The following is a 23924-nucleotide window of genomic DNA, read 5'->3' as shown; positions in this document are numbered from 1 at the left end:
CACAAGTTTGAACTGTGTGGGTCCACTTACACACGGTTTGTTTTCATTATTAAATACTACAGTACTACATGATCCAAAGTTGGCTGAATCCATGGAGGTGGAATCGCATGTACAGAGGAACCGCCTATAAGGAGGAACCATGTATATAGTTCAGTTTAGTTCAGTCGCTCAGTCGTGTCCCAACTCTTTGCGACCTCATGGACTGCAGCACACCAGTTTACTCTGTCCATCACCAACTCTCAGAGCTTGCTCAAACTCATGTCCATAAAGTCGGTGATGCCATCCAACCATCTCATCCTCTGTCATCCCCTTCTCCTCCTGCCTTCAGTCTTTCCCAACATCAGGATCTTTTCTAATGAGTCAGTTCTTTGCATCAGGTGGCCAAAGTATTGGAGTTTCAGCTTTAACATCAGTCCTTCCAATGAATATTCAGGACTGATCTCCTTTGGAAGGAATGATGCTAAAGCTGAAGCTCCAGTACTTTGGACACCTCATGCAAAGAGCTGACTCATTGGAAAAGACTCTGATGCTGGGAGAGATTGGGGGCAGGAGGAGAAGGGGACGACCCAGGATGAGATGGCTGGATGGCATCACTGACTCGATGGACGTGAGTCTGAATGAACTCCGGGAGATGGTGATGGACAGGGAGGCCTGGCGTGCTGCGATTCATGGGGTCACAAAGAGTCGGACACAACTGAGCGACTGAACTGAACTGAACTGTTCTCCTTTAGGATGGACTGGCTGGATCTCCTTGCAGTCCAAGGAACTCTCCAGAGTCTTCTCCAACACCACAGTTCAAAAGCATCAATTCTTTGGTGCTCAGCTTTCTTCATAGTCCAACTCTCACATCCATATATGACTACTGGAAAAACCATAGCTCTGACCAGATGGACCTTTGTTGGTGAAGTAATGTCTCTGCTTTTTAATATATGTATATAGAGGGTCGACTCTAAGTTATACTCGGATTGTCAACTGTGGGGAGGGTGGGCACCCCTAACCCCTGCCTTGTTCAAGGGTCAACAGTATTTGAAGATCTACCATTAGTGACTATTAAATACAATTTCTGCTAGAGAAGAAGTGACTGAATTTACACATCTAGAAACTGCACACTTGATTTCAGTCCCAGAACTTGCTCGCACTGCAAGGCTGGTCCAACCCAGAGCAGCTTCTGGGCCTGTGGTTCTGAATGGCCTGGTTTTCAAGAACCCTGCAGCCCAGCGAGACAAAAGAAAGCCAACCTGGGAGGGAAAATTGAAGGAAGATGGTAAAAAGGTACAAACTTCCAACAATAAGATAAATACATGCTAGGAATGTAATATACAACACAATGGCTATAACTAGCACTGCTATATAATATATAGGAAAGTTGTTAGGACAGTAAATCCTATGAGCTACCACCACAAGGAGAACATTTCTTTCCTTTTTTCTTTTTATTGTATCTATATGACAAGAAATCTATATGCAGGTCAAGAAACCTGTATGCAGGTCAAGAAACCTGTATGCAGGTCAAGAAGCAACAGTTAGAACTGGACATGGAACAACAGACTGGTTCCAAATTGGGAAAGGAATATGTCAAGGCTGTATACTGTCATCCTGCTTATTTAACTTATATGCAGAGTACATCATGTGCAATGCCAGGCTGGATGAAGCACAAGCTGGAATCAAGATTGCCGGGAGAAATATCAATAACCTCAGACAGGCAGATGACACCACCCTTATGGCAGAAGGTGAAGAGGAACTAAAGAGCCTCTTGATGAAGGTGAAAGAGGAGAGTGAGAAAGCTGGCTTAAAGCCCAACATTCAAAAAACAAGGATCATGGCATCCAGTCTCATCACTTCACGGCAAATAGATGGGGAAACAGTGGAAATAGTGTCAGACTTTATTTTTGGGGGCTCCAAAATCACTGCAGATGGTGACTGCAGCCATGAAATTAAAAGACTCTTGTTCCTTGGAAGAAAAGCTATGACAAACCTAGACAGCATACTAAAAAGGAGAGACATTACTTTGGCAACAAAGATCCGCCTAGTCAAAGCTATAGTTTTCCCAATAGTCATGTATGGATGCGAGAATTGGACTGTGAAGAAAGCTGAGCGCCGAAGAATTGATGCTTTTCAACTGTGGTGTTGGAGAAGACTCTTGAGAGTCCCTTGGACTTAAGGAGATCCAACCAGTCAATCCTAAAGGAAATCAACCCTGAATATTCACTGGAAGGACTGATGCTGAAGCTGAAGCTCCAATACTTTGGCCACCTGATGCAAAGAACTGACTCATTAGAAAAGACCCTGATGCTGGGAAAGATTGAAGGCAGCAAGAGGGGGGCGACAGAGGATGAGATGGTTGGATGGCATCACCGACTCAATGGACATGAATTTGAGCAAGCTATGGGAGATGGTGAAGGACAGGGAAGCCTGATGTGCTGCAGTCCATGAGGTTGCAAAGAGTTGGACACGACTGAGACAGAACAACAATATTACAAGATGGATGTTAGCTGAATCTACTGTGGTAATCATTTCATCATATATGTACATCAAACCATCATGAAGTGATGTATATCAATTATTTCTCAATAAAACTGGGAAAAATAAAGAAATTCAGCCTCACAGAAACAGAATGAAGGCAGGTGACTTAGAAGGGCTTCCCAGGGTGCAACAATGGCTGTCTATCCATCTGTCAGATGAATTCCTGTAGTTGTGCCCCATCTACCAACTCATTTACTTTGACAACTATTTAAGGAGGATTTACAGCTAACCTGCTAATGTAAGGAGAGGGAGGGAGGAGGTAGGGAGATGACAAGAAAGCAACAGGGAAAGAAAGCAGAGTGGGTGGCTTATACTATAATTTAAGGGAAAAAAAGGTAGACAAGGATCTAAGAAAGCTGGCCCCAAATCTGTAGAGAGAGTATATCAGTGGCTGGGTTGCCTAGGACTGGGAGATGGGAGGAAACAGGGAGTGACTGGCAATAGGTATGGAATTTCTTTTGCAGGTGATAAAAATAACTTAGAATTGATGGTGCACAATTCTGTGAATGTGCTAAAAAGCCAATGAACTGTACACTTTGAAGGGGAAAACTCTGTGTGTGTGCGTACGTTAGTTACTTAGTTGTGTCCAACTCTGCGACCCCATGGACTGCAGCCTGCCAGGCTCCTCTGTCCATGGAGTTCTCCAAGCAAAAATATTGGAGTGGGTAGCCATTCCCTTCTCCATGGGATCTTCCTAACCCAAGGTTCGAACCTGGGTCTCCTGCATTGCAGGAGGTTTCTTTACCGTCTGAGCCACCAGGAAGCCTGGGAAAAACTGTATGGTATACCAAAAAAGAAAGAAAGAAACAAAGCTGGCCAACTATCAGAAAATCACAACAAAACCACCTCTAAAGTAACAAATGTTACAAACCACAAGTACATAAGCAGAACCAGTGAAAATCAGAGCACCCTGGTATGTATGAATGGTAGGTTATAAAAAAAGTGGACGAGTTTTATTGTTTGCTTCAGAGCAGAGCAATCTAAAATCTAAAAATTAAATATATAAGGCATTTTTTGGTAAACAATCTGTTTCATGTTTGAAAACAAAGTAGTTGCAGAATATGGGATCAGAACCAGAGAAGGAAGAGAACCAGTTCCAAGCCAGGCAAGCACATCTGACAAAACAAACAGAGGAGGTGCTACAAAGCAGCAAAAAGCCACATAAAAGCCTGCCTGATCCTACAGAACCAGGCTTTCAGAGTATTCTTGAGGAGGGTGACCCATTTGTGAGGTTATTCAATATCCTGTTCCATAAAACAAGGCCTCATAAGTAGCTGAAAATATGTCAGGTGGCAGGGGAGCCTTTCTGATTTTCGGCCCTAAAGCCCTATAGTGGGCAGAGTATTCCTCCTAAAGCCTGTGTGGCATTTCAAGGATCTGGTACAAAGATCCTTCTTTTTAAAAGTTTCATACTAATCCTGAAAGCGCCCTCCCTTACACCCAAGCCACCTTCAAGATTCTCTCTCCCACTCTAGTTCCTCAGAGGTCATAAAAATCAGTGACTAGTGGAGATGATTGCACAACCTTGTGAATACATTAAAAACCATTGAACTGCATACACTTCACAGGATTGAGATTTATGTTATATGGACAATACCTCAAAATAATTTTTAAACTGTTTAAAAAATTAGAGACAAACACAGAATTACTACAGGACCCAGCAATTCCACTTCTGGGTATATACCCCAAAGAATGAAAAGCAGGGTCTCAGGGCTTCCCTGGTGATCCAGTGGCTAAGACTCTGTGCTCCCAATACAGGAGGCCCAGGTTCGATCCCTAGTTGGGAAACTAGATCTCACATGCTGCAACTAAGAGTTCACATGCTGCAACAAAGACAGAAGATCCTACATGCCACAACTAAGACCTGGCACAGCCAAATAAAAAAATAAAAATAAATATTAAAATAAATAAATAAAAGCAGGGTCTCAGAAAGATACCTGTACACCCATTTCACAGCAGTGTTATTCACAACAGTCACAAGGTGGTAGCAACCTAAGTATCCAATGACAGATGAATAGATAAACAGAATGTGGTTTATACATATAGCAGAATATTATTCAGCCTTTAAAAAGAATGAAATTCAGAAACACGATACAACAATGGATGAACCTTGGAGACATCATGCTAAGTGAAATAAGCCAATCACTAAGGGAAAAATATTGTATGACTCTACTTATATGAGGAGGTATCTAGAATAGGCAAATGTACAGAGACAGAAAGTGGAATATTAGTTACCAGGGACATGGGGGAGGGGATAATGGGGAGTTACTTAATGATACAGAGTTTCTGCCTGAGATGATGGAAAAGTTCTAGAAATAGATAATTGTGATGGTTATACAATATTGTGAATGCATTTAATGTCACTGAATTGTACACTTAAAATGGTTAAAATGCCAAAGTTTATGTTACGTATATTTTACTACAATAAAAACCAACTAAAAAATCAGGGCCTTCACATCTAAGAATTCATACTTGATATCTGCTTCAAGGTAATAAGGTGCTACAAAAAGGACTTCAGAGAGCAAACACCCTTTTTATATTACAAATTTGAGGCTGAAACATTTTAATTGCATTAGTCAGGTTTCAACCCATTAGGTAGTTAAGATTTAATGCTTATACATTTAACCTTGTCATTTGGAAGAAGAATCAAAAACAGAACAGCACAGATAAATATCTCTGCTTTTCACTCCATTAAACAGCCTGCAACTGTAAGATACCTCTTTGTCAGCTGCTTCATTTGCTACTATTTTCTCCCATTCTGAAGGCTGTCTTTTCAACTTGCTTATAGTTTCCTTTGTTGTGCAGAAGCTTTTAATTTTAATTAGGTCTCATTTGTTTATTTTTGCTTTTATTTCCAATATTCTGGGAGGTGGGTCATAGAGGATCCTGCTGTGATTTATGTTGGAGAGTGTTTTGCCTATGTTCTCCTCTAAGAGTTTTATAGTTCCTGATTTTACGTTTAGATCTTTAATCCATTTTGAGTTTATTTTTGTGTATGGTGTTAGAAAGTGTTCTAGTAGTTTTCAGTGCTAAACTTGGATTATAAGTAAATTAGAGAAAGCACAGCTCAGTAGGTCACTAGGTCCTTGAAAGGCAATACCAGTATTTAGCATTATCAATATATTATATACAACATATATATATACACTATATATATACATTGTAGACAATGTATATATACAACATATATATATTATATATATGCATTGTACAACATATATATACACATTGTATACAACATATATATATTGTGTGTATATATATACACAATATATATACATTGCATAATATACAACATACATTATATACAAACATATAATTTTTATGTTTATAGACATGTTGTACTCAATGCATAGATGATGACAATGATGTCCGTGACCTCAAGGAGCATAGCTACATGCAAGACACCACACTAAGCACTTTGCCTCATTACCTCATATAATCCTCCTGTCAACTCTGTGAGGAATTTGCTACTATATTCATAAGAAGTTGTGTCTGGAAGAGACCGTGAAACTAACCCATGGCCCCACAGCAAGTTAGTGGCCACACTAGTACTTGATCAGGAGAAGGTAAGTGATAAACTCATCAAAAATTTTTAAAAATTTTATTGTGGTAGGAATACTTAACATGATACACTCTTTAAAAAGCTCAATGTGTACTATACGGTTGAACAGCAGATCTCTAGAACTTATTAATTTTATTTAACTGAAACTTTATACCCACTGATGAGTAACTCTCCATTTCCCCCCAGCCCCTGGCAACCACTATTACCTTCTTTGATGCTATGAATTCGACTCTTCTGGGTACCCTCATGAGGTGGAAACATGTAGTATTTGTCTTTCTGTAACTGGCTTATTTCACTTATCATAATGTTCTCAAGGTGTTGTCTCTGCAGGTGCCCTGATCTGGATTCTGAGGAGGGGACTCCAAGCGATTGGGCTCTCAGCCTCCTTGGTCCAGGATGACAAGGAACAAAGAGGGAGCAGGGTCTAAGTCCTAGAGAGACAGGGCTTAGCAGGAATGCAGGCACCTGAGTTTCTCCGCAATTTGAATACAGCAGGCAGAGCAGTGAAAGGCCAGGGGGTTCCCAGCACCAGTCCTGCTCAGCCTGTCCCAGGAGCGTCTACCCTGAGATAGTAGTTTTCTCAGAAGACCGACTCCCTCAGGATCTGAGTGCTGACCAGCCGAGGCTCAATCAGTGACACAGGTTTTCCCACAAGGGCTGGGAAAGTCCTCTGCCACGCGGCCGGCAAGCCCCTCATGCACAAGCCACACCTGATGGTCAAAGTCACGGCAGCCAGGCCCGCTGCAAACACCCCAGCACCTGGAAACAGAAGCCAGAGGCCTTGAAACCTGAGCACCTTCCTGGAGCCAGGTGCATGCCCGGCCAAGGAGAGCATCGCGAACAAGCATAGGAAGTGGCCCCTCATGTCCAGATGCTCCCGAAGGAGCCACAACCCTGCCTGCCTTTGTCTCACACTTGTCCCACCTTCTAGACCAGCCTCGCCAGCCCCAGGACTGCTGCTCCCAGCCTGCCATGTCCAGGGGCATCGCAAAATCACTTCCACTCTGCCTCCGCCATCCTCAGCAATCCCAGCCTGAAGCTTCCACGGCAGGTTTCAGTCTACACATGCGACATTCCCTGGGATCAGGGACACCCGGCTTACCTTGAAAGGTCTTCCTCCAGGCGAGAAGCTGCAGCGTGCTGCTACACGAGCCGAGTCCAGGGAGAAGGAAAACCCAAGCCTCTGTGCAAGGTCCAGGTTCAGCCTCCCCATAAGGCGGCCTGTGGAACTGCACAGCCCTCTCTCATTTACATGCACGCTGAAATCATTTCCAACCAACGCCCTCAGGAGTTGAGGCCCATATCCCCTTCTAGGGCACTGCTCACTTATAGATTAACTACCTTGGGAGAGAAGAGTGTGCAGAAGTTAGAAACAATGCTCTCTGCTCTGGTCCTATTTTTGTTTGGGAGAAAACCCACCTTGAGCCAGAGACGGGATTGTAAGCATAGGCGCTCATCTACACCTTTAGCTTTGCTCAGTTCTCTGCTGAAAACTTCCCTTAGTAATTTCTTACTCTCCAAGGAGCACTTATTGTACTGGCTACTCTTGAGATTTGTCTCATGAAAAAGTGTACAGTTTGGCCAAGACAGAGGCATGGAAACACATATTTATAATGTAATAATGATCAGCTCAATAAATCTGTATCAGAGCAAAGGAGGACACACTGCCTGGGGGAGGCAGCTGTGCATGTGCCCCAACGTCCGCTTCAAATGACTGCAGTGAAAAAGACCGGCAAGAGCACGCACTGACAAAGACGGACAAGAACTGGGGCTCTCATGCCCTCCCGGTGGGGATACAGAATGGCAGGCAGAATCACAGCCCCCTAGAGAAGCCCACGTTCCAAGCCCTGGACCCATGAAAATGTCACCCTCTGTGACAAAAAGGCCTCTGCAGATGCGATTAAGGTAAGGGTCTGGAGATGGGGAGACTGCAGGATTTTCCAGCTGGGCCCCATGTAGCTACAGGGAGGCAAGAAAGCTAGAGTGGGAGAGAGGACACGTCACAAGGGCAGCAGAAACTGGAGAGAAGAGGTGACTGGAAGAGGCTGCGCTACTGGCCCTGACGATGTGGGGTGGGGCGCGGCCCGAGGGGTGCGGGCAGCCGCCAGCAGCTGGAGAGGGCAAGGTGACGGCTTCTCCCCTCAGAGCTCCAGAAAGACTCTGCTGACACCTGGACTTTAGCACTTCTGATGTCCAGAATTAGAAGATAATAAATCCACATTGCTATAAGCCACTAAATTTGTGGTAACCGGTTATAACAGCAATAGGGAACTACTTCCAACTGTTTGGAAAACAGTTTGGCACTATCAGCAAAAGCTGAACATATGCTTACCTTCTTGACCCAGTAATTCAACTCCTAGGTATGCACACAACAGAAACACATGTGTGTGGGCACCAAGAGATATGTGCAAGCATGCTCATAGCAGTTTTATTCACAATAGAAAACTGGAAATAACTGCCTATCAGCAAGAGAATGGATAAGACAAACTGTAGTATGTATAGTCAGATAATCTAATATTACCCAGAAATAAAAAGAAATGAACCACTGATATCTGCAACATCATGGGTGAATCTTACAGACATAATTCTGAAAGGAAAAAAAACACACACACAAAAACTATATACTCAATTAAGAAGTTCTGGAGATGGATGGTGGTGATGGTTGTACAATAATGTGAATGTACTTGCTGCTACTTAACTGTACATTAAAAATGGCTAAAATGATAAATTTTATGTGATGTATATTTTGCTGCAATATTAATGTACATACTATAAGAATCTATTTCTATAAACCTCAAAAACAAGTAAAACTAACCTATAGTGAAAAGAGTTGAGAACAATGGCCACCTTTAGGGAGTTCTGTCTAGAAGGAGGCCCAGGGGAGCCATCTGGGTACTCGAAATATTTAGTTTCTTGATCTGGGTGTTGGTTAGGGATGTACATATAAATATTCATCAGACTGTGTGCTTAAGATCTGTGTACTTTACTTTCCAAATGCCAACCCCAAGTTTATTTCCACGTGATCTTATTTACCTGAATTAGTGTTATCAACACCATAACGGAAATGGAAGAGAAAAGAAAAACCCACCCAAAGTGTGTGTGATCGGGAAAGGCTTCAGGGAAGAGGTGAGACATGAGCCAAGCATGAGCATGGGCAGTGAGGCACATGTGGGTGCAGAGAGTGCTGGAGACAACCAGCTGGGGGTGATCACTGACCAGAGATGGATGCTGGAGGGGTAAGCAGGAGCCCTGTTCCAACACAACCAACCTGGGAAACCCCAGCAGAAGTTTAGACTGTGCTTAGGTTAGGCTGATGTCAGAGAAGGTCACACAAGAGTGCAACACGATGGATCCATGGCAGGAGGGTGACGCAGACAGAGACCCCTGAGGTTCCTGTGATAATGGATGTGCCCTAAATGACAGGGTCTGACCTAGGCATTGGCAGTGGGGATGGGGTCATGAGAGATGGACACAGAACCCCCTGCCTTGGTTGTAATAGGAGAAGGAGAAGGGAAGTCTGGTAAGTCTGCTGGTTAATAAGCCGACATGGCTGGTGATCCTGCTAATCAGAGTGGGCAAGATCAGACTACCTTTTCCCCAGCCTTCTGGGCTGGCAGTGGAGGACCACAGCATGTCAGGGTTGGAAAGCATTAGTCAGATGACCTAAAGCACCAGTGCACTCACAAGTGACCAAGTTCTTCTCCCAGGCCAGCACATGAGGCCACAGTTGTGAGGAGCAAGCTGGACAAGAGAGCTGAGGCTCGCCTAATTCAGTGAGCACATCCTAGAGAAGGGAGAACCGATTCCTTCAGCCGCACTGCTCATGGCTCCCCTCGCCACCCTCACCTTCCACTATGGGCTTCTCCTGTGATCTCAGTCCCTGCCAACATCCCCCTGGAAAAGTTTTCCCCACAGCCCATCCATATGCTGCAAAGCTCAATATTTCATCTCATGATCTGATGATGCCTTTTAAGTCAATCTGGCTTCTCCTCCAACCAAAGTGTGTAACCAAAACTGAAGCAGGGACAAAGAGGGCATCCCAGGGCCCCCAGGAGCCAGAAATAAGTCTCGTCTGGCAGATCTATCATGGCACTGCAGACAAGATGGGAACCACAAGAGCTAGATGCCAGTTCTGACCTTGGTGGCCTGTGCACATCTGAGAGGACCTGAATAACAAGTACTAAATACCAGAGCTTGTAGAGAAGAAACAAGTAATAGATGGGACAAATTAGGAGTTTGGCATTAACATACTATATATAAAGCTACTATATATAAAATAGATAATCAGCAAGGATCTACTGTATAGCACACGGAACTCTATTCAATATTCTGCAATAATCTATATGGGAAAAGAATCTGAAAAAGAATGGATATATGTATAGGTATAACTGAATCACTTTGCTGTACACCTGAAACTAAATTAACCATACTCCAAAATAAAATAAAAATTAAATTAAAGAAAAAAAGAATAGATGAGTTTGAAGGAACTTTTTGAGCCCAAAACACACTCCTCATTTCTGATCTAACCTGGCAAGGTCAGTAAACATCTAGTTAACTGCAGAGTCCAATTCAGAAGCTGTTACCACATATGGCTATTAAAATTATTTTAAATCAGATACAAACAAAAAGTCAGTTCCTCATTGCTCAATAGCCACAAGTGGCAAGTGGCTACCATTTGGAACACACGGAGAACAGAAAGCTCTACTGGACAGCACTGTGTATAACATCTCCTGCTTGAATTGGCCTGATCATAAGAGACAGTCACTCTGAAATCTTTACGCACCACTACAGGGCATCTTTATACACCTTTAAAAAGAGGGCAAGAATCCTTTTTATTTTTAGCTAATAAAGGTAAAATTATGTACCACACAAGACATTCAACACTCTTTAGTAGAAAGGCACTGGGTCTTCTTGGGTCTCTCAGTCAAAACTGAGAGAAAGTAAAAGAAAAGTAAGAGAAATGGAAGCTGAGGGGGAAAAAAAGAAATAGAAGCTGATCAGGGTAGAGTGAAACAGTTCATTTCACTCCCTTGACTGTTTTGCTGTAAAGAGAGTTACTCTCGCCCCAGAAGATTAAGGATACACAGAAATTGTGCTTAGTCGCTCAATCATGTCTGTCCGACTCTCTGTGACTGAATGGACTGTAGCCCGCCAGGCTCCTCTGTCCATGGGATTTTCCAGGCAAGAAAACTGGAGTGGGTTGCCATGCCCTCCTCTATATGCAGAAATTAATAGACCATTAATAAGAAGCAATTATTCTTTAGAAATAATTCTTGACTGCTGAAAACAAAATCAAGTGAAGTGGAAATTGCCTCTTGAGAAACCTATATGCAGGTCAGGAAGCAACAGTTAGAACTGGACATGGAACAACAGACTGGTTCCAAATAGGAAAAGGAGTGCGTCAAGGCTGTATATTGTCACCCTGCTTATTTAAGTTATATGCAGAGTACATCATGAGAAATGCTGGGCTGGAAGAAGCACAAGCTGGAATCAAGATTGCCGGGAGAAATATCAATAACCTCAGATATGCAGATGACACCACCCTTATGGCAGAAAGTGAAGAGGAACTAAAAAGTCTCTTGATGAAAGTGAAAGTGGAGAGTGACAAAGTTGGCTTAAAGCTCAACATTCAGAAAACGAAGATTATGGCATCTAGTCCCGTTACTTCATGGGAAATAGATGGGGAAACAGTGGAAATAGTGTCAGACTTTATTTTTGGGGGCTCCAAAATCACTGCAGATGGTGACTGCAGCCATGAAATTAAAAGACGCTTCCTCCTTGGAAGGAAAGTTATGACCAACCTAGACAACATATTAAAAAGCAGAGACATTACTTTGTCAACAAAGGTCCGTCTAGTCAAGGCTATGGTTTTTCCAGTGGTCATGTTTGGATGCGAGAATTGGACTGTGAAGAAAGCTGAGCGCCGAAGAATTGATGCTTTTGAACTGTGGTGCTGGAGAAGACTCTTGAGAGTCCCTTGGACTGCAAGGAGATCCAACCAGTCCATTCTAAAGATCAGCCCTGGGTGTTCTTTGGAAGGAATGATGCTAAAGCTGAAACTCCAGTACTTTGGCCACCTCATGCAAAGAGTTGACTCACTGGAAAAGACTGATGCTGGGAGGGATTGGGGGCAGGAGGAGAAGGGGATGACAGAGGATGAGATGGCTGGATGGCATCACTGACTCGATGGACGTGAGTTTGAGTGAACTCTGGGAGATGTTGATGGACAGGGAGGCATGGCGTGCTGTGATTCATGGGGTCGCAGAGTCGGACACGACTGAGCGGTTGAACTGAATTGAACTTAGGAGGGGGGAAAAAAGAGCAGGAACATGTTTCGCAGTAAGAAAACTGCAATTAGAATCAGAAATATTTTAAAGAGGGCTTTTTGTCTGAGGATATAACTAAATCTACTTCAACAATATTGGTTACCTAACTAAAGAAAATGAACAAAGTTTTGTTTATAACAGATATCTACATGAGCAAAAATTACCCATGTGCAAAGAAAGCTTCCACTGAAGGCTGTCATAGTATTTCACCACAAATTGTCACCCCTGACTGGTGCTCAAGAGAACCAAACACACACAGTTAACTAGGCAGAGAAGTGCACACTCTCATAAGAGGAGACACCCCCTGCACAAGGACATTTGCCTCTCTAGTCAGCGGAATGCTGAAAGCACAGGCCTAGGTGCTAAGGGAAGAGAACATAGTGCAATCTTGTATGCGTATGTATGTATGTGTGTGTGTGTGTGTGTGTGTGTGTGTGTGTGTGTGTAGTGGGAGGTGTTTTTAAAAATAAGCACAGCAGGAGAATCCTGTTTCACCCAGTTTATGATTCAGATGGTTATTTCCAGTTATGGGTACATATTAAAGTGCTGTTTTGAAACAAAGACACATAGTACTACTTAATAAAGGACTTTTGGTGTCTGGTGAAAAATTCAAGCTATAGGGGCATTTCCTGCTATTTATTAATTTCAGGTATTCCTTTATGTCCTCCTCTCTCTCCTTCCTTCTGCTTATACAAAATATAGCAAAAATACATATGAAAAGTGGGAGAGAAAGAGAAAAACAAGGGCAGGGATAAGAAGAAAGTGCATTTAATAGATCTACCATAGAAGTTGGTGTTGCACACTGGCTGACCTGCCAAACCCACAGTTAACTTGGTACCAAAGGCAAAGACAGATCAATTGCACAGGATGGGGACAAATTGGTCTGGGCAGGGACTTCTGCAGGTCCTGAAAGTGAGTGTGGTTGCCTGGCCCTGCCCAGTGAGTTCCCCTAGAGCTAGTGCCAGCTTCACCACATCATCAGACCTAGGATACTGGAGGTGGCTTGGCCCCTGCATTCCCTGAAACTGTTCAATTACGTGGTCTCCAGTTAGGGGGTGTGTCCTGTCAGTCAACCAGAACTTGGTGATCATAATCAGAGAGTGGCTTCTGTGAACAGGAGCTGCTGCTGCTGCTGCTAAGTCACTTCAGTCGTGTCCAACTCTGTGTGACCCCATAGACGGCAGCCCACCAGGCTCCCCCGTCCCTGGGATTCTTCAGGCAAGAACACTGGAGTGGGTTGCCATTTCCTTCTCCAATGCATGAACGTGAAAAGTGAAAGTGAAGTCGCTCAGTCGTGTCCAACCCTCAACGACTCTATGGACTGCAACCTACCAGGCTCCTCCGTCCATGGGATTTTCCAGGCAAGGGTACTGGAGTGGGCTGAACAGGAGCTAGGAAGGCACAGTGCTAGCCTTGGGGGGAACGGCCAGACCTGGCCTCACAGAGACCACCCTGAAGAGGGGCTTCGCCACTGGACCTGACACTGAATGTGGAGTGTGCGTGCTGGCTAATACCGCTCTCCTCCCACTGTTCCATCACTACTATAGCATGCTTTTCCATGATAACAGCCCAACATTTACCAGGAAGCCAAGCCTACTCCCTTTCCACACGTTGTGAATAATCCAAGACAGTAATCCATATCAGGACCTTGGCACCTGCCCACATCAGGGAAAGCAAAAGCAGTCTCTCCCCTTGGGAGCCTGAGGGTCCAGGCAGGTTTTGCCTTATTGCAGGGGAGGCCGTTTTATCAAAACATCTTTTCATTTCCACACAAGAGAGCTATGATAGGTGGAATACTGCAGCATACATCCTGTTCTTCATGCAACACTCAATGCCATGGTGCCCTATGTGATCAACACAACTTTATGCCATGAGGGAAATGTTTTAGGTCACCATGTCCAATATGTGAGCCACTAGCCACAGTGACTACTGAGCACCTGAACTGTTCACTAGTCCATGTAGAGATGAGCTGAAAGTGTCAAGTTTTCCACTGGTTTTGGAACACTTGGTGCAAAGGACAAAATGTGAGATATTTCATTAATAATTCTTTATATTAATTACATGTTGAAATGACAATATTTTGGATATACGGAGTTAAATAGTTAACGCTAGCATTCTATTTGTATTAGCTAGCACCAACCTATACTCAGTAGTTTTCTTTAAATTGTTCTTTAAATTGAATATTTTTTTCATATTTTACTTCATGCTGAAAATATTCATGAAATTAGTTTGATGTATTAGTTGTACTTTTACAACACAAGGAAAGAATCCACAGGACTATTAATCTAAAACTGAGAAAATAAGTTTGTCCACATGTAATCTAAATCATCTTGTGTATCACATCCTTTGGGAAATGCTGCTGCTGCTGCTAAGTCGCTTCAGTCATGTCCTACTCTGTGCACCCCCATGAACGGCAGCCCACCAGGCTCCTCCGTCCACGGGATTTTCCAGGCAAGAGTACTGGAGTGGGGTGCCATTGCCTTCTCCGTGGGAAATGCTAGTCCAGGGCAAAAGTACTCAGTGTATGGCCTGTGGACAGATGCCAGAGTCCTTATGGTTCATTATTGTACACAGTAATGATATAAATTGAGAGCACATATTTAGAAACATTTGTAGCTATTTGACAAAGCAATCTGATACCCATTGATATCCTGGAATCTGGCAAACAAGAGATTCTGTTAAATGAAACTTCTCTCCCTCTAAGCATTTTTGTTGATACAATTTTTGCTGTAGTTCTAAGAAATGAAGGTCATCAACTTTATACAGAAAAGTAACTGTGTACTATAAAAAAGGCACATAAAATCTTCATAAAATGTGTATCAACAGTACTAAGCTACATCTTGAGTAGGGTACAGAAAATGTGGGAGGCACGGCCCATGCATAAAAGGAGTTTGTTATAATCTATCTGGAATAGAACAGAGGCATGGAGATTAAAAATACTTAACTCTAGAGTCAAACACACTTGGGTTTGAGCCCTGGCTTGCCACTTAATGTGTGACTTTGACCAACTTATTTAAATCTCTCTCTCTCTTTTTTTTTTTTTTGCTGAGCATCGTGGCTTGCAGGATCTTAGTTCCATGACTAGGGATCAAACCCAGGCCCCGGCAGTGAATGCACCAAGTCAAGGAATTCCCTTACTTAACATCTCAATTTCAAGGTACTCACCTGTAACAGTAGAGAACCTCTAGAAAGGGAGATTCCTCCTCTTCCAGTAGGTGCTTACCACATCACCTCAAGAGGTGGAGTATATTTCCCCTCCCCTTGAATCTGGGCTGGCTCTGTGACTTGCTTTGACCACCAAATGCAGCAGAAAGGACATTCTAGGACCTTCAAGTCTGGGCCATAAGAAAATTGGCAACTTGTGGTTCCCTGCTCTTGAAGCACAGCTGCAAAACCACAGCTGCCAAATCATACCACCTGCCCTGTGAGTGCTGACTATGCTGAGCACATTATGAGTTCTATCCTATTAAATCCTCCCAACAAAGCCCACCAGACTACTGACCAGCATCCACCAGAAAACCCCATCTCTCATCTACCTGATTCAGCCCTGAAAATCTTTCTGTTGTGTAAGTCAATTAGTACAGCTAATACAGAAGGCAAAATGTCACTGTGGAGAACAGTATGGAGAGTCTTTAGAAAAACTAGGAATGGATTCTTTACCAGCTGAGCTACCAGGGAAGCCCAAAACTACCATATGACCCAACAATCCTATTATTGGACATATCCTCTGAGGAAACCATAACTGAAAAAGACACATGTACTCCAACGTTCATTACAGCACTATTTACAATAGCCGGGACATGGAAGCAACCTAGATGTCCGTCAACAGATGAATGGATAAAGAAGCTGTGGTACAGATACACGATGGAATATTACTCAGCCATAAAAAAAGAATGCATTTGAGTCAGTTCTAATGAGCTGGATGAACCTAGAGCCTGTTATACAGAGTGGCATCATAAAAAGGAAAACAAATATTGTATATTAATGCATATATATGGAATCTAGAAAGATGGTACTGATGAACCTATATGGGCAGCAATGGAGATGCAGACATAGTGAACAGACTTGTAGTACAGTGGGGGAAGGAGAGGGTGGGACGAATTGAGAGAGTAGCATGGAAACATATATATTAACATACATAAAATAGATAGCCAATGGGAATTTGCCGTATGGTGTAGGGAGCTCACCTTGGTACTCTGTGACAACCTAGAGGGGTGGGAGGGAGGTTCCAGAGGGAGGAGACATATGTATACCTATGGCTGATTCATGTTGATATATGGGAGAAATGAACACAATACTGTAATGGAATTATCCTTCAATTAAAAATAAATAAATTTTCAAAAGGAATATAAAATGTTCTTTCAAAAAATGAACCACTTCAGAAGATGGGGCATCTGAATGAAAGGAAAACATCCTTTAATTTTGGAGAGGAAAGAGGGTTAGAGACAGAAATGACAGACTTTGACCAGTTGTGTCACCAGGCTCAGGACATCAAAAAATAAACAGTTTATAGTCAGACAGGCTTCCAGGAGTTTGCCCTGAAGGTTCTGCCAAGTCCAAGTCCATCAGTGCCATCATTCAACAAAGCCAGAACAGAAGCCCCAGACCAAATGCAACTTTGTCTCTCTGTCTCCTGACCTAGGGGAGTGGGAATGTCTTTCTCAAGGCCAAAGGGACTCATGATGTTAGAACACATGCACAAGCTCAACTCGTTCCTCTTAGGTTCAAACAATTTTAGTATTAGAGTGGTCAAGAATGGTTGTAGGGAATTCCCTGTGGGTCCAGTGGTTAGGGCTCTGCAATTTCATTACCGAGGGGTTCAATCCTTGGCCGGGGAACTAAGATCCCACAGCTGCGTGGCTGGACAATTAAAAAAAAAGTTTCAAATGCAACTTTGAGAGAGGATGAAGAACTCTGAATTTCTTGCGGCCGGACTCTCAACCTTTCCAGCTTGGTCCCACCCTACTGTGGTCCCCAGGGGAGTCTCTCCTGAACTTCCTATGCACCCTTTCATTCGCCTAATCTGGGTGGGAGGTGAGCAGGGAACTTCATCTCAGTTCAGTCGCTCAGTCGTGTCCAACTCTTTGCAACCCCATGGACTGCAGCACACCAGGCTTCCCTGTCCATCACCAACTCCCGGAGCTTACTCAAACTCGTCCATTGAGTCAGTGATGCCAACCAACCATCTCATCCTCTGTCATCCCCTTCTCCCCCTGCCTTCAATCTTTCCTAGCCTCGGGGTCTTTTCTAGTGAGTCAGTTCTTCGCATCAGGTGGCCAAAGTATTGGAGCCTCAGCTTCAACATCAGTCCTTCCAATGAATATTCAGGACTAATTTCCTTTAGTATGGACTGGTTGGATCTCCTTGCTGCCCAAGGGACTCTCACCTCAAAGCAATTCCCTCCCGACCAGGGAACCATGGGCAAATGAATTCAACTTAGGAAACAGTATTTACCTGCAGAAAGCACTGTAAAGTTCAACATGTTCTGTAATCCCACTATTTCAATCTTCTCCACCGACACACTCCTTTAAACCAACTCTCGAGTATTTACTCAACCCAGTGGAGCTGCTCCCAGCATAATGCAATTGTCGAACATCAGTTACAGACCTACTGTGTGCAAAAACTTTGAGGATGAGTAGGATGATATCCAGCCACTCTCTGCATCAGGTGGCACTGTGAGAGGCACCTGTAACCTGGACCCAGGCCTTACTCTCAAGCTGATCATTTAATAGAAGGGACACTGAATGACCAGCTCGAGCATTTACTGTGTCAAGCACTGCTTTACAGCTACTAATTCCTTCATCTTCAAAGCAGTGCTTCTATTCCTTCCCTCCACCATGGTGTTCTTACACCCATTTTAAAGGTGAGAAAACTGAAGCTCAACAATGTCTCTGCAGGTAAGAAAGCAGGAAGAGGAGATGTGGCATTCACACCCAGGCAGTCAGGGCTCTGTTCACAGTGGGCACCCAACGAACAGCTGCCGAGAGGAGCTGGAAGGTTGATGTCATCACATGGGCGGAATAAGAAGAGTGCTTTCCTGCAGGTGCTACAGGCACAAAAAAGACGAAGTTCCTTAATTCAGACTGAGAGGGGCCTATGGGAAAAGTGGAGAAGGGCGCATTTCAGACTGAGGGGAGCAGAGGACCTGTGTGACACCAAGGCAGTCTGACAGACTCGGGTGCAGTCTGCTGCCTCTCCCTGCCTTCTAAAGGCACTTAAGCAGACTCAAGCAACAGGTGCTTGCACCTCATTCCTTATACCATGCACATAACAAAAGCACTAAAGAGAACAGTACTCTGGTCATTTCCATCCTGGGGTGTAGGTAAAGGGAAAGAAAGAAAGCATTACTGGGGGATAATAGGGAAAACTGCACAGGATTTCAATATCAGAAGAACCTGTTGCTAGAGGAAACAACCAGAAAGGTATTCCCATGAGACCTTCTACACCAGCTCTCAGGAAAACCACTTGCCGGCCCATATCCCCCCACTATGAAATTGTCTGAGAGCCTAAACCTCTCCGGAACTTGTCTTTTCTGGCCCTCAAAGCACTCAGCACAAACTTAGGAACAATGGTTGACCCTCAAGAAATGCAGGTTGAATCTCATCAGGAACAGGTCCCAAATGATAAAGCCTTGGATGGCCAAGAATAATCACTATGAGGATGGATAATCATAAAACCATGAGGTTTTATCATCAAGACTTCTCTGAGGATGACATTATTTTTCAAAGTACCTAGCCTCACAAAACCTGCTTTAAAAGAGCAAACCCTTGTACTACCTGACACCTAAATTGAATACTTCAATTTTTCCACACCAACCCTAATGTACATGGAAGTTTATTAAATATTTTATCTTTTAAAAAATCTTTTGTTTGGGACCGCACCGGGTGGCTTGCAGGATCTTAGGTCCCTGACCGGGGATCAAACTCCTCCCCTCTGCAATGGAAGGGAGGAGTCTTACCCTCTGGACCGCCTGGGAAGTCCCTGAAATATTTTAAACCTTCACAGAACATGTCTTTCCGTATTTCCGATGTCAAATGAAGGAATATAGCTTTAAGCTATTTTTTACAATAAAAGTTTTCAACTAGAACTTAATAAGAATGGCACCCTTATTTGTGGTTGTTGTTTCGTCGCGAGGTCGTGTCCGACTCTTTGCGACCCCATGGACTGTAGCCCGTCAGGCTCCTCTGTCCATGGGATTTCTCTTATTAAGTGCCTTCAAATAAAATAAAATACCACAGATGAATTTCAGGCCCAACCATACAGCTCCACCTTGACTCTACAACATCAAAACTACCTACTTATTTAAACTCTCGACCGAATTAAAAGGTGAATTTTAACAACCTTCCTTTTCCAATGTTTTATTCTATTAGGTTCCCCTCCCCCAATCTGGTTCTAACGGATGGGTAGGTTTTGGGTTCTTCCCTAGCAGATGCGACCGAGTTTCTCAAGCAAAAAAGACGAAAACAGAAGTACATGTTTGTAGTATTTATATCATAATCCTGTGATAATTGTTAAATTCTGCTTTTCAAAATATGCATGATGAAAAACGCAAACCGGGAAAGATTTAAGCCACCCCCTCCTTTTCTAAATGATACAAATGAAGGCCCAATAAAAAAATACCACTTCCCCCATGAAAATCTTGTTTTAAGTGATTCAAGAACATTTCCCTTGATTTCCTTCCCTTCCTTGGTATACCTTACATAAAATACGCAGACCTTCACGATGTGATAAATCTCCAAATCCTCTACTTAAGATCTGTGCGTTTTTGTGGGAAGCATGCTATACTGCGGTAAAAACACGTCTTAAAAATAGCTCCTATTAACTTAAAAAAAAAAAGGTGTTGTCAGGAAAAACACGAAATCGGTTTCCACGTTGCTTACACCCCCGCACTACCTGCAACCACTTTACAGAACGTTAAAAGACGCGAGACTAGCTTATTGACAATTCCGTCAAATGTCCTCAAAATCTCTGCCCGCTTCGCTCGTTTGTGGGCAGCCAGAACGGGGACCGTGCCTCCTCAGCTCCCAGGCCCCGAGGGCCGGGGGCTCATCCGCCGCGCGGCCCCGCCAGACCCCGGAGCAGTGTACCCGCGGCCTCTGTTGGCACGAGCTGGCGGCAGGGGAACCCGGCTAGGGGCTCGCACCTGGCCGCTCCGCCAGCGGGTGACGCGCGGGTTCGGCCCCCCGGGGACGCCGCGAAGCGCAGAGCTGGGCTGCCGCTCGCGCTCGACGCCCGAGACGCAGAGTGGGCGGGCGCGCAGGCCCCGGCGACCCCCGGCGCCGGCTCGGCCACCCCCGGTGCCCCCCCATGCCGGCTGCTCCGGGAGACCGGGCCAGACGCTCGGGGCCCCTAGGGCATCAAGCATGGTCTCTGCCTCCACCCCTCACACCAAGCACACCTGCCACCCGCCCTGAGCCACCCCCCAATGGCACCCACTCACTCAGGTCGCCCGAGAGGGAGTGTCCCCTGTCACCGGCGCCGTGAGGGGCGCGGCCCTGGGACCCCGCGCCTAGACGACTGCGGGCAGAGGAGAGGATGTTAGCCCGGCTCCGTGCCCCGCCTCCCATCCCCGGCGCGGCCCGCCCCGCCCCCCTCAGGGGCCTGAGGCGCCCACGCGCCCGCCTCAGCCCGAGAGTCCCCTACCTGAAGGCCGGTGGTTGGGCGGTGAGGTCCTCACCGCGCCCGGTTCGGCCATCTTCCCAGGAAGCGGAGGGGCCCGCGTAGCCCCCTCCGTCCCGGCTGTCGCCGCGCAGCCGACACCGTGCTCCATCGGGATGCCAGGGCTGCACAGGCGCACTGCCCCTGCCGCCGCGCTGTGGAACCCGCGCGCGTCCCTTCAACGACGTGCACGTGCGATGTGCGCACCGGTTCTCAAGCTGCGCATGCGTACCGCGTCCACACGCGAGGTGCACACGGGTCCCCACGCAGCAGGCGCGTACTTCATGCACTTAGCAATATGCACACCCACTCTCACGCATCACGCCTACACGGCGTGCACATGCAATGTGCACACTAGTTTTCACAGAGCTCCCACACACCGCGTGCACGTTGGAGGTGTACAGTGGTCTTCACAGCGCGAAAGAACACACTGCATGGACACCGTTCCCCATACAGTGCTTACACACAGCAGGCAGCGTACACATCCCAGTGTAAACACACATCATCACACAGTGAATACACTCAGTGTCATACACAGGGAATGCAGTTTTTCTCGCAGCATGCACTCGCATCCTCACTCAGCTTGCAAACACAGTGCACACACACCTGCCCACCCAGCATGCACACGTTCTCACACACCCATGCATTCAAATCCTTACACGGCTCGCATTAAGTTCACACACACTAGGCAACCACATACTTCGAGCTGCAGCTCTGGCAACAGGTCCTAGTAGGGCCTCCGGCAGGCGCCACTTGGGCCCGTGCCATGTGTACAGATGTCTCCCTCCAAGCACAGGCGCCCAGGGGCGGCAGGAGCTAGGTCCTCCCTCACTGCAGTCAGACATGCAGCCAGGAGACTCCGGGACGCCAGCTAGGTGAACCTTCAAGAAAAGCAGGGGTATGTAGTCTGCCTTCCAACTGTTCCCCTGCTCCCTGGCTGACTCCACTCGAGTCAATGGTTCCTTCCTTACTAGAGCACAAATAACGCACACAGGTATCTGTAACCCTGTCTGCCTGCAATGCAGGAGGACCCGGGTTCGAGCCTTGGGAAGATCCTCTGGGGTAGGGAATGGCAACCCACTCCAGCATTCTTGCCTGGAGAATCCCAAGGACAGAGGAGCCTGGCGGGCTACAGTAGTCTGTGGGGTCGCAGAGTTGGACACGACTGAGCGATTAACAAACACTACCACTACTAGAAGAACCTCTATAAGGAGAATATCTCTGCTGCAGCGTTCTCTGCGGGATGGTGACCAGCCCCCAGGTTTTAACTTACACCCCTCGAGGGAAAATACATGATTTAAAAGAGGAACAGAGCTGAATGTGGGTTGGGGGGGGTGGTGGAATGAGGGGGTATGTGATGATGATGAAAACGTTCTACATTATGGTGATGGTTGACTCTTTTAAGTGTATGAAAAACCACTGTACATTTTAAATGGGTGAACTTTATGGTGTGCAAATTATACCAAAAAAAAAATAAATAAAACACAAAACCCTGACAAGTTGAAACCCTCAGTAACTTATAGCTGGGTTCTTAGTGAAAAGCTTGGAAAGAGTCCCTTTGTTGGCACAAAAATGTGATGAACATTTTCCTGACACTCCCAAAGGTGTGCTGGGTGTAGGGTGCAACTATGGTGAGATAGCCAGGAGTTTAGACACAAATGGGCAGGAAAGTGGGCAAGCTGGGGCTGGTCCCTTGGCTGTAATGAAAAGTGTTCCTAACCCAGTAAGATTAAAACAAGTTAATTAGGGCACCAGAGCCTTTTTTTTTTTTTTTTCTTCTTCTTACAGTGGAAGGACGGAGTCTTAACCATTGGACCACTAGAGAATTCCTTGAACAATTTTAAATGTTAAACCACCTAGTATGTTAGTCGAATGCAGCAGTTCTCAAATTTTTTTTTTTTTGCCTCAGAGCCCCTTTACAGCAGGGGTTGGCAAACTACAGCCCATGGGCCAAATGTAGCCCACTTTTACTTTTAATAAAGTTTTACTGGAATATAGCCACTGTCATTTGTTTACATCTTATCTCAGGCTGCTTTTGTGAAATACCCACAGAGCTTAGTTGTAACACAGATCATAGAGCCTACAAAACTTAATACATTTTGGTCCTTCAGTAAAACCTAATTCCTATTTTACACCTAAAATTAAGACTCTGAAAGAACTTATCTGCTGATGCTGGTAGATATTTTCCAAAACTGTTTTTACCTGAAAGTGCCCATGTTAATATTGCAACCCCGTCAGTTTTCTTTGAAGTGGTAAGTTCACTTGGGGGAATATTTATGTTAGAAAATTTTTAGATTTGTTCAACAATAAACCTAAATTTTAACATAAATAACATCTCTTTATCGTCCAGCTTAACTGAAAATTGAGTCTCATATCTGCTTTTGTATTCAATGTATTACAGTAGGTTGTTAAAACACATGAAGAAAATCTAGCCTCTATGTCCTTGGAAAAGAAATAGTTTAATGCTTTCCAGGTAAGTATGTTCTTGATACTACATCCAATCTTGACAAATGGTAACTTCAAGTTAGTTGCAATGTACAATCTGACACTGAATCAGTGATCTTTTCATACTAGTACACTAAAATGCAACATTTAGAAAATACCACTTGACTCTGCTACAATCTTCCAAATGTCAACGCATTTCATTCTATGGTATTAAAAGTCCATTACTACCACCACTGACCTCTTCACTGTGAAGCTGTCAAGCTAATGGTGGCAGTTATCAATTTCCCCCAACTCTTTTTCACTTAAAACTCAAATTTTATCACCTCCAACAAATGCTTTCTCCTTGGAGTGACAGTCAGTGCTGACCACAAACCCAAGTTTCAATAACTTGTTAGTTGTTCAAGTAAAAA

The 23924-nt window shown here is 44.7% G+C and overlaps 1 protein-coding gene across 2 annotated transcripts in view; it reads right to left on the bottom strand.

Moving 5' to 3' along the window:
* The window catches only part of MAP7D2 (MAP7 domain containing 2), a 93903-nt gene extending 72791 nt beyond the window's left edge, over positions 1-21112 (bottom strand). For both annotated transcript variants that reach the window (XM_068962635.1, XM_068962636.1), the window contains exon 1: positions 21055-21112. In XM_068962635.1, coding sequence (XP_068818736.1) covers positions 21055-21106 — 52 coding nt within the window. In that variant the 5' untranslated portion in view covers positions 21107-21112. The remainder of the gene's footprint in view (positions 1-21054) is intronic.
* Positions 21113-23924: the final 2812 nt, after the last annotated feature.

Source organism: Capricornis sumatraensis, chromosome X (genome assembly GCF_032405125.1).
Source record: "Capricornis sumatraensis isolate serow.1 chromosome X, serow.2, whole genome shotgun sequence".
Taxonomy (NCBI): Eukaryota; Metazoa; Chordata; class Mammalia; order Artiodactyla; family Bovidae; genus Capricornis; species Capricornis sumatraensis.
This window is presented reverse-complemented; position numbering and strand designations above follow the sequence as displayed.